General features: G+C 48.7%; 1 protein-coding gene across 3 annotated transcripts; it reads left to right on the top strand.

The window, feature by feature from the left end:
* Positions 1-1,181: 1,181 nt before the first annotated feature.
* CCDC9B (coiled-coil domain containing 9B) lies at positions 1,182-10,862 on the top strand. 3 transcript variants are annotated; one of them, XM_036769590.1, is made up of 12 exons: positions 1,182-1,765; positions 2,992-3,105; positions 3,529-3,636; positions 4,756-4,944; positions 5,183-5,299; positions 5,820-5,968; positions 6,273-6,331; positions 6,876-6,929; positions 7,368-7,467; positions 8,135-8,192; positions 8,277-8,825; positions 9,650-10,862. In XM_036769590.1, the coding sequence occupies exons 1-11, from the start codon at positions 1,613-1,615 to the stop codon at positions 8,805-8,807; spliced, it is 1,632 nt and encodes a 543-aa protein (XP_036625485.1). In that variant the 5' UTR covers positions 1,182-1,612; the 3' UTR covers positions 8,808-8,825; positions 9,650-10,862. The 3 variants fall into 3 exon arrangements, with proteins under 3 accessions (XP_036625485.1, XP_036625486.1, XP_036625487.1); XM_036769591.1 differs by having other exon boundaries at positions 1,613-1,765; positions 4,759-4,944; XM_036769592.1 differs by lacking the exon at positions 1,182-1,765 and having other exon boundaries at positions 2,528-3,098.
* Positions 10,863-11,120: the final 258 nt, after the last annotated feature.

Here is an 11,120-nt window from a genome sequence, read left to right as displayed (position 1 = left end):
GGTGCAGAGACTCTTAAATGAGATTCATTATCACCGCCTCCCCACCACCCCACCCCCGCCCCGCCCCCAAGGAGTTCTGTCTAACTATCCACACAGAAAGAAGTAGGTGGATGAAGAATGTTTATTGTCCACCAGGAGTGGAGAACCTGTGGCCTTGAGGCTACACATCTAGGTCCTTGGGTGCAGCCTTTTGACTGAGTCCAAATTTTACGGAATAAATCCTTTTATTAAGAGGATTTGTTCTATGAAGTTTGGATTCTGTCAAAGGGCTGCACTTGAGGACCTAGAGGGCCACACGTGACCTTGAGGCTGCAGGTTCCTCACTCCTGGAGAGTATCACATACATTTGAATGGGCATCTAGATCTAGAGGGAGCTAAGTGGGTAAGAGCAGTGGGCCTGAAGTCAGGAAGAGCTGAGTTCAAATCTCACTCCAGATCCCACTTACCAGCTGTATGACCCCAAATAAGTCATTTAACTACTATCTACCTCAGTTCCCCAACTGTAAAATGGGGATAACCATAACACTTAATTCCCAGGGTTGTTGTAAGGATCAAATGAGATGAGATTTGTAAAGGTCTTAGCACATTGCCTGGCACCCAATAGGCATTTAATAAATGCTTGTATCCTTCCTTCCTATATCTTGGACTGGTTCTGAAAGAGGACAATGAACTTAGCCTAGAACTGAAGCCTAACCCTCCAACTGCTAGTGCCCTCCCTCCCAACCTACCTTGTATATATTTGTATTTATTCTGGTTCTATTTATGATTCATTTATTTTTACGTGTACTTCTTGTCTCCATTAGAACACAAGCTACTTGCTAGCAAGGATTGTTTTATTCTTTGTACTTGGATCTCCAGAACCTAGACCACAGTAGAAAGTTAATAAATGCCTGTTGACTGATTGACTGAACAAGAAAAGAGTGGGTTTGGGTAGGCTTTGTGAACTTTTTTTTTAAGGACCTAAAGCTTCTTCCAAGAACAGAGGCCCATGTTTTTAACTCCCATATTCATCCTGAAGTCATACCCCTCCCATTCCTCTCCCTCCCCTCCTCCCCTAATTTATGGGAGAATATGGCTGAGGATTGCATAGCATGGACAGGTACCAATGAACTGGACACTGCTTCATTCAAGGGAATACTCCCATTGATGAGATCACAGATCTGTCAGTGCTGAGTGCTGGAGAATTCTAAAATGGCCAAGTAATGGACCATGTAGGTTCCTGCAGAGCAGAAAATCTACAGGGCAGGAAAGGTGGGGCAGCTGAAAGGTTGGGAGGTTGGAGAAAGAAGGAAACTTGTGAGTTCTGTATTTCTTTGCCAGCTTGGATTCTTGTGAAGGAAAAAAAAATTCCTTAATCTGGAGTCTGGCAAGCATCGGCACCCTCCCCTGACCCAACAGACCATGGCCGCTCTCTTGCCCCGACCCCATGACGGGGGATAGGAGTTGAGAATGTCGACTAGCAGAGGCTGAGCTGGATGGGCTGGGCCATGTCCTCGATTCTCACCGGCTGTGTGTGTATGTGTGTGTGTGTTTGGATGGGTGGGTGGGACTGGTGTGGCGCCGCTGAGGCACGCTTGGCCGAGAGCCCAGAGCACTCTCTTGTAATCACAACATGATCTCGTGTGCGAAGCAGCAGAGCCGGCTGGGAGAGGCCGGCAGAGGCCCCAGGTCCAGTTCTCTGTTGGCTCTGGCTTCCCCAGGGAGCTGCTCTGAAACCCTCTCTGTGCCCGCTGCTGCTGCTGCTGCTGCTGCTATGTACCCGGCTGTGAGTGGCCCCTTTGCTGTAGCCAGGGAGTGAGGCTGGGGTCTTCAATGGTGTGGGGGAGGAGCTGGTTGGCCTGCTAAAATGATCTCTCCCATTCCGAATAGGGAGATTTGCTGCTATGTAGACAAAGCTGGGAGTGAGGGTGGGGTGGGGAGGAAGCTTCTGCCAGTGGTCAGCAGTGGTTGGGGTGAACATTGGGACTTGGGGCTCTTGGCACTAGGGAAGATGGAGGAGTGGGGCAGGAAGAGGGAGGCTTCAAATCCTCTCCAAGGATGTTGGGAGTGGGAAAGCAACTCCTATAGAGAGAAGGAGGGCCTACTATAGCCTCCCCACCCCCACCCTGGCCGGCTGGCTGGCTCAATCCTTACTGTCCAGACAGCTGGTAGTAAAGGGCACCAAGGGGAAAGGGCCTATGGGATCTGCTCCTGCCAATGCCCTATTGGTTGGATTGGCAGTAGCAGAGACCTGGGGTGCAGGAGAGTTGAGGAGTCTCAGGAGCCTGCGATAAGTGGAATGGTTGCTTCTTTCTCCTTGGGGTTGTGGGATTGGGATGGAAATAGCCCACCCCATCCAACCTCTTGAATCCCCTGGCTGTTTCCCAGCTACGGCAGGTTCCTGTTGCCAGAGGCAGAGCCATTTATAACTCCCCTTCCAGGCTCAGCAGCCTTGCTCCCTGGAGAGCTCAGAGGGGGAAGGGCAGTGGAGGGAGCTTTATAGGGAGGGGCAATGGGGTGGTTCCTCAGGGTTGCGCTGGGAATTCAGAGGAGCTTGGGTAGGATCCTCACTAGGCAGCTACAGGGATTCCTCTACCCATCTGACCTCAGGAGGCAGTAGACACCTGACAACCAGACAGACACGGAGAAGTTTCACTGCCCTTCCCCCTCCAACATCCAGGCAGCCATTGCTGGACAGGGAGTGTGGTTGGGATGTGCTAATGGCCCTTCCATGGGGCCCATCACTTCTGTCACCTCTCTTTGCTTCCCCTTTCTTGCTGTGATCCCAGCTCTGGCTCCTCTCCTGTGGAACAGCCCAGGAGAGAGGCCTCTGTCTTGAGCTGGGCAACAGAAGGGGAAACTAAGACAATAGGGCACTGGCACATTCATGGTGGTTCCAGGCTGGGAGAGCTGGCAGGTTGTAGTCTAGTTGGAGGAGGAGAGAAACAGGAGAGTCTGGCAAGCTCAGGGACTGGCTAACCTCAGCACCTGAGCTGAGCCACGGGTTTGCAGGGGGCTGGGGTGGCTGACTCTCTGCTTCGCAAGAAAGAGCAGAAGGACGAAGAGCTGGACAGGAGAATTGTGGCACTCAGAAGGAAGAACCAAGCGTTATTGCGCAGGTACCAGGTCAGCAGGGGGCCAGGGGACTGGGGTGGGGGGAGGGAGCAGTCTCTCTATCTCAGGTACTGTATCTCTTGATCTGCCTGCCTTGGTCTCTTTGTTTGCTTGTATCCACAATCATATGCCTAGTCCAGGGTTGAGGCTGGCTACTTCTGTAGATGCTAGTATCTCGCTCTGTCTTTATACAGTCCCTAGGTTGGTGGTGGCTAGTGACTATGCCTTCTCATGTCAGTCTTGGACTGTCTTGCCTTTTCCTATTGAATCTTTAGCGCTTAGCACAGTGCTTCGTACACAGTAAAGGCTTAATAAGCACTTTTTCATTCATTCATTCCTTTGGGATATATTGTCCCTTCAAAGAAGCTGCAGGAGAAGGGTAGAGGCTGTGGCTATGAGATGCCCAGGAGAGCTGACTCTTGGAATATCACACAGGAAATTGAGGAAGACCGGCGGCAGGCAGAACAAGGTGGTATGGCTGTGACTGCTCCTCGGCCACCTCGGGCAGATGGACTCACCATTACCATTACCAAGGCTCATAGTGTAAGACTGGGTTCTATTTGAGAGTGGGTATGGGGTGGGAGGCCATAGTCAGTCCATGTTCCTGTGGGTGGCTTTGCCTGATTTCTCAAAGGTCTAAGGGCAAAGAGATCTTTCTTTTACCCATCAACTGGCCTCAGGAAGTACCCACACAATCACGTAACCTTCCCTTAATTAAATTCAAGTCAATTCTGTAAGCATTTACTAAGTGCCTACTACAGAGGCAGCTAGGTATCTAGGGAAATGGAACGCTAGACTTGGAATCAGCAAGACCTCAATTCAAATCCCTCTTTATATGTGCATTAGTTGTGTGACCCTGAGCAAGGTTATTGTGAGAATCAAATGAAATAATATTTGTGAAGCATTTATCAGTGTCTGGTGCATAGCAGGCACTTAGGAGATACTTGTTCCCTTTCCTCTACCCTATGTGCCAACAACCCCTTATACCTCCTGACTGCTCCTCACCAGGAGACTGAAGACATCCCCAGAGTTTGCAACTTCTCTCCTTCCTTGGGCCATGGCTGAGGGTCCCAAAAACCAGCTTCTTCAAACTCATTGTGCCTGTTGTCCCCTTCCCTTCCTGTTCCTCACTGCCCTCCCCCACTTTTTTTGCTGACAGCAACCCTAACTTTTTTCCTCTGAAATTGAGGGTAACCAGATTCAAACCTCTAGGAGTTAAAAAGGAAGCCCACTTGGGAAGAGAAAATGGAGGAATCAGGGTCAAGGGACAAAGCCCCATTGTCTCTTCTCCAAAGATTTCCTGGCTTTTGGGTGACAGGGTCACTAAGGCATTTCCCTGCCCCCTTGGGTGGCACTGGGCCTCCAGAGAGTCTAACGCTGCTGGTATGCAAGCCTCATTGTGGAGTACACTGATTTTCATGGTTCCAGTAATGCTCTTTTGCTGATTTCCAGAGAGAGTCATTACTGGCATAGGAAGATAGGGGTGGGGTGAGAGATGAGCAAGACCAAAGAACCCAGGCCTCCCAAGTCCAAAGGAAGATAGGGGTGGGGGTAGGAGATGAGCAAGACCAAAGAACCCAGGCAGCCCATTACTCTGCCCATGAAGCTCCAAATTAGCTTTCATTCTGAATGCTGAAGGGTTAAGGAGCCCATCCCTTTCAGGAGAAGCGAGTGGTGAGTGATAGGAGAGTGAGCAGTCATCCCAACAGCCTGGGCCCAGGAACAAACAATGAGGAGGAGCTTGGGGAACAGGAGGAAGAAGAGGATGAAGAGGAAGAGGAAGATCACACCTTTACCTTTCGGTTAGGGAAGCGGGTCCAGCTAGCAGTGACTATGGAGAACAAAGTCAAGGTGAGATGATCCCCTGAGTGCAGTGGGGAGGAGGTAAGGGTAAGCTGAAAGAAGATCACAGAGATAGGAACCAATTTCTGCTTATTCAGCTGCTCAACCACAATCAGAACCCAGGTACCTAGCTCCTAGCTCCAAGCTGCTGGCTGACCAATCTCTCCTGCAATGGGAGGGATGGAGTCCACCCCACCCTTTCAAGTTGAAGGCTTCTCTGTTCTCTCCCCACACTCAACACTTCCAGGGCAAGCGGATTGTGTCAACTAAGGCTGGGAGCCAAGGGGAGGAAGATTCTCCAAGAGGGGGCTCCAGCCTAGGAAGCCCCATGCAAATAGCAATCACTATGGAACCTGGACAAAAGGTAAGTCTCCCAGGGCGTATAGGGTCCAGCCATGCTCAAGGATTCCAGAGCTTCAGGGAACTGGTGCTGCACTTAGGGGCTGGCAGGAGGGATGGGACAGCAGGAAAAGTTGTATGTGGTCTAACGAAGCACCTACCCCATCTGGGGGTGGCTCTGAGAATTTGCCTGAGGTACCCAAGAGTTTTCTGCTCTAGCAAAGGGAGTCACCAAGAAAGATCATGTACAATATGGCCAGGCACAGTCTGTCATGGAGCTGGGAAACCCAGCATTGGGACTGGGATTGCACATGGAGATAGACAAGTGAAGAGGAAATTCTTGCTATTCATACTCAGTCTATTACAGATGAACAACCCAGTTCTAAGAATGACCTCTGGGTGGCAAAAGCACCTTTCCTTCCCATGTCCTTCCTAGCCTTCCAAAGGATTATGTTATAACTCTCGGAATCCTTGCAATTATCCTACAAAGATTCTGGGAGCCTCTTGTTCCAGACCTAATCTTTGCCCCCTTTCCCTTGTCCCAGACTGTGGGGCCAGGGTCCCAGGAGTTGGGGAGGGATTATGCTCGATGGAAGCAAGAGAGGGAGCAGATTGACCTTGCGCGCCTGGCACGGCACCGGGATGCTCATGGAGAGTGGCGTCGCCCTTGGGATCTGGACAAGTCTAAGCATACGTATGTGCTATTGCGAGAGGGTGACCATGTGGCTGGGAGGTAGCATGGGCCAAGGGCTCTGCCCAAAGGGATGGTGTGACAAATTCTCAGAGGCATGATCCCTAGAACTGCCTTGGGGCTCCTATGCCTTTTGTTGGGTTCCAGATTCCATGCTCCATGCTGCACATTTTGCGTCTTATCTTCTAGGTCCCATGTCCTTCCATTCATGTTGTCTCTCTGTTCCACCTGATTATGGGGAAGGTGCCCTGACTTTTCAACTGCCCAGAAACACTGGTGGAACTTAATTCTTCTTGTTTCTCAACAGGTTTCAGGATATCAGCAAAGCCAGGGATCTGGGCATGCCAGGGGGTAGCAGCAAAAAGGGTGAGTAGGTCCTTCTCTGCTTTACATCCTACTTTTCCTCTTACATTTTATGACTTGATTTTGGGTGAAGGAACTTGAAGTATGGGTAAGGGTCGATGCTGAGTGAGTAGTTTGGGGGTTCCCTCATAGTATAAGGAAGTTTCCTTTGTGGGTCTTAGCTTCTCCCTTTTAGTGACTGGGCCCCAGAAAAATGACTGCCCATCACACCTTCCCTATCCAAACTGCATGGTATGATGGGGTGAGCATTAATCTCAGAGTCAAAAGACATGGATTGCAGTCCCAGGTCTGACATTTCCAAGGTCCGCGAGGTGGACAAGTCACTTAATTTCTATGAGTTTCAGCACAGTTCCTGGCACATGCTAGGTGCTTAATAAATTAACCTGCAAAATGGGATCGATACTCGAACCACCTTCCTCACAAGGCTGTTGTGAAGAAAGTGTGTTGTCCAGCTTAAAGCATTGCATATATGTAAGTTATTAGTATATTTTTCTTACGTGGGATCCTCAGCCTCCAAAGCCATTTCCTGTTCCATTTGTTCCCACAGGACCCAGGAATTACCGGAAGTTCCAGTCTCGGCCATTGCCCCCTGATGAAAGGGGTAGGCAGGGTCTGAAAATTTGGGAGAGAGGGGGTTGATAGAACAAAGGTCTTACATTTCCCTAACTCCTGCACAAGATGCGCAGAATACTGAGCCCTGGGCTGATGGGTCAGGGATCCTGACACTGCTCTGGTGTGCTATTTCCTCCATGAAGCCTTCCTTGATTTCTCCCAACTGAAAGTGATATCTCTCTTTTAAAGTTTTCTTAGAGAATTTTTTCTGTACCTTTCTTTTGGCCGTATTAGATTCTATTTTGTAGCATATTTATTTGTGGACACATCATTTCCCCCCTAACTTGTTGGATTATAAGCTCTTTGATGGCAGAATTGTATCTTTTTTATTTGTATCCATAGCACCTGATAATATCTCGTACACAGTAAGTTCTTAATAAATGTTTGTTGAAGTGAATCAAATTAATCCACATATCTTCTCTTGCAGGTGGTGGTGCTCACAGTGGGAACCTAGGTAAACCCAAGGTGGTACCAGCCATGAGCAGTAAAGCCCGTGGGAAGGACAGGCTAACTGGCCGGGCCCGCAGGTAATAGGCACCAGGGTGAGCAAAATCGGGCTTTGGGTGCCAGGTGAGTATCCCTAGCTCAGGCTGATTTCCTTCTGCCCAACTACATTTTCTTCCTCCCTTCTCTTTCTCCCCACCTGTGCCAAAGGACACCAAAGAGCTAAACATCCAGGCACCTGGTTTTCCTGTCCCTCTGAGGCAGGGTCACTTCCTACCTGGATCTGTCCCTTGTTGCAGGTTAATGAGATGCTGGGAGACACTGTCAGCAGCAAGAGTCCAGTACCTCTGGGAGCTTGTGGTGTAATTACGATAGTGACATCCCTGGAGGTACTGCCTGGCTTGCCTTTCCCAGGCAGCACAGGCAGGGACATGCCTAAAGTCCCCATAGGATGTAATAGTGTGGGTAGGGTGATAAACAGCAGCTGTGCATCCAGAAGTGAGAAAGCATTCAAGGAAGTGGGGAGGGTGGGAGAGTTAGCTGGCTGGATATGATGGTTCGCAGGGGCCAAAAACATAAGTGAGAAGGAAAAAAAGCTTCGGAATTATTTTCATTTTGTTCCCAAACTGGTTGTGTGAACATTTACACCTAAGTTTCTCCCTTGGGAGACACATTAAACTGAGGAGGGGGTTCAGGGTGCAGGGGGGTAGAGAGGGAAACGGGTGCCTACCATATGCTCTATCTTGACAGGTGGGATACGAAAGAGGGGGAAGAACAATCCTGCCCCAAGGAGGACTTAGAGGGTCAGGTGGGTGCCTGAAAGGTGTAACTGGAATAAGGAGAGAAGGAACCCTGAATTCATTGACTCAGCTTGTTTGTACATTTTTTTCAGGGATCTCACAACACGAAGAGGTCACAGAATGAAGAGGAGGACAAACAAAAACAAAGGAGTCTGGAACACAGTGACCAGTGTGGTATTCAGGAGCCCAGCAGTGGCCTGTCTAGCCTGGATGGGCACCAGAGAGAAAGAGAAGACAAGCTCAGCACTGGCAACCCAATGTCCAGTTTAGAGCCTCGGTCTTCCCGGAAGGTTGCACCTGTGCTCCCTTTCTTCTCCCCAGGAGATACCAGCAGCCCTGTGTCCAGGGCAAGTGGGAGCAATAAACCCACTACAGGACCTACCGTCAAGGAGAGCAACCTATTCTCCTTTCCTGACAGTTCAGAGCAGGCCCAGAAGCTAAATAACACTATGGCAGAGCTGTGTCTCCATGAGAGCACTGAACAGAAGACAAGGTCCCAGGAACCCACTGAGGATGGCTCAGGCCAGGCTGGAATTCAGGGGCAGCTTGGCACAGTCAGACAGCCCAGCCAAAAAAACCAACCAAAGGGAAAGAGTGACAAGCAGAGTGGTGAACAGGACTGAAATGACCCCCAGAAGATGGTGAGTGGACCAGCTCTCTTATGCCAGGGAGCTTAGAAAGGAAAAGAAAGGAAGTGCTGAATCAAGAACTCTAAGCCTTCTGGATAACAAACTGTTGGCTTCTGGTTTGCTGTGCCAGGCTGGCTAAGCAGCTTGGCAAACTAACAAAAAAAGCTGATTTGAGGGGAGGGGAGCTCCCTCCCTGGATGTCACATGTATATCAGTGTGGGCACATGATTGTATATGCAAGCTTATATACCTGTAGTCTTCCCATGGCAGCATCACAGATTCTGAAACAGCTGGCACCATATCCCAAATCCCCTTTAGTGTATCCAACAAGCCACTCCCCTCTGCGTTAGGAGAGCAGAAGCTGCTCGTTGTGTTCAGGATCCCAGAAAGTACCTCTTTTACCTATCCATCACTTCCTAGAGTCTAGGATATTTTAAATTGGTCCATTGACTAGCTTCTGTCCACCAGTTTGAGGGTCCTCTGCCTTCCTGATATCGTTCCAATGGCAAGTGATGGTCAAGTCCTGTACTCTTTCCATCTCCTCTCCATTGGACCGCAACTTATTTAGGTGCTCCCTCACTTACCATTGCTTCAAGTTCCCAGAATTTTGCCATCTGCTCCCAAGGCTGTTTCAGGGAGTAAAAGGTGACTCAATTAATGGAACAAGATGATTTTGCTAGCAGTGTGAAGAGAAAGAGCCCAGTCATTTGGCATAATCTGGGAGGAACAGCAGGATTTGAATTGGCATCTTAACTGGAGGACATTGTACAGTTTTGGTTAGAGTGGGAATAAAGATTCATAGGGTTAATGACTGTACCACTCCTTCTGTCTTTCAGAGTGAAGAGAGAAAAGCATGAACTCCTTTGGGCATCAGTACCTATGGTTAACTCCCTTGAGTACCTAGTATTCTCCTTCCCTCATGAATTTCATTTCCTGGATCTCATCATTTAGGCCCCAGATTTCATCATGTATTTCCCTTTGCCAACTTTTCCCTCCTGAGTATTGCCCATGGCTGTCCATCTCTGACTTTCCTATCTTAGCCATGCTTTTTACCTGCCAGAGGAGGTTTATCCCTTTGCCAGAAAAATGAACTTTGGATAGTTCAGATATGGGGTCCTTCTGTTGCATGATTGAAGAGGTGGAATATGAGGAATGGAAGGAAACTCATGATCCTGGCTGGCCACTTGTGTTGCTGGATATGCTGCAGGATGCCAGACAGCCTTGGACTTTCTCCCTTCTAGGATCACTATCTCTACTTTCAGGGTGTGGAAAATCAGCCTCCTGAAATGAAATGCAATCTTTAAAAGAGGTCTGAGTGTTGGGACTGTGCTGGGTTCTTACAGTAGGGGGTGAGGAAAGGATGAAAAAAAAAAGATTAGAATCCTGGGTTTGGTGTGAGGGTAGAGTAAGAAAATCATTTCAAGGCTTGAGGATATTTCTGTTCATGTGGAAGTAAAGCCCCTGAGGGACATATTTTTGGATTCTAGGATAAGATGGAAAACCCAGTTCCCAACTGGGACACTGGAAGACCCTTATCTTCTAGCTAGACATATATAATTCTCTTTAGTTGGTATAGAGCACTGGAATTCCTTTCCCAAAAAGAAAACATTGATTGGAAGGGGAGCCTGGCCTTGAATTCTAATGACCTCTAACTACACCTGCCCCCAAGAAGCAGTTGACTATCCGGATGTGGTGCCTTCTTCACTGAGAAATTTGTGTGGTTGTGTCTGCATGTGTGATACTATGGGATGAGGGATGTAGACTAAGGAACTGCAAGGAATGGTTTAAGTTTTCTAGTGGGTTCCTGAGCTGGAGGGATCCAGGGTGGGATGGCAGTGGAGGTGACATTTCACTTGATTGGAGGCAGCAATTTCAACTTTGCAGAGTATTTCCCAAAAAGATGTCAGGAGAAACAATACCACAGATTCAGGTTTTAATCCATATCAGAAGCTGAAGAGAATGGTGAGTAGCTATGGAAGGAACATAATGTATCTCAGCTGAAAGGAAATTATAATCTAAGACAAATAAAATTAAGCATTCCTGACCAAATGTGAACTATTTTCTGTGATATGGTATAAAATGGTTAGTGTAGCTATCCCCTGCCTTTCTCCCATTATGTCCTAGCTAGGATTAGGAAATCTCCAAAAAACAACAAAAGCCATACTTTTCTAAAACTACACACACACACACAGACACACACACACACACACACACACACACACACACACACGGCACTGGAGTGGATGATGGGTAGCTGGGCTGCACTCACCTTGAATCCTCTTCTATGCCCTGCCTCCTTCTGACTCT

This window comes from Trichosurus vulpecula, chromosome 8 (genome assembly GCF_011100635.1).
Source record: "Trichosurus vulpecula isolate mTriVul1 chromosome 8, mTriVul1.pri, whole genome shotgun sequence".
NCBI lineage: Eukaryota > Metazoa > Chordata > Mammalia > Diprotodontia > Phalangeridae > Trichosurus > Trichosurus vulpecula.
The sequence above is the reverse complement of the archived record's forward strand: the minus strand, read 5'-3'. Positions and strand labels throughout refer to the sequence as shown.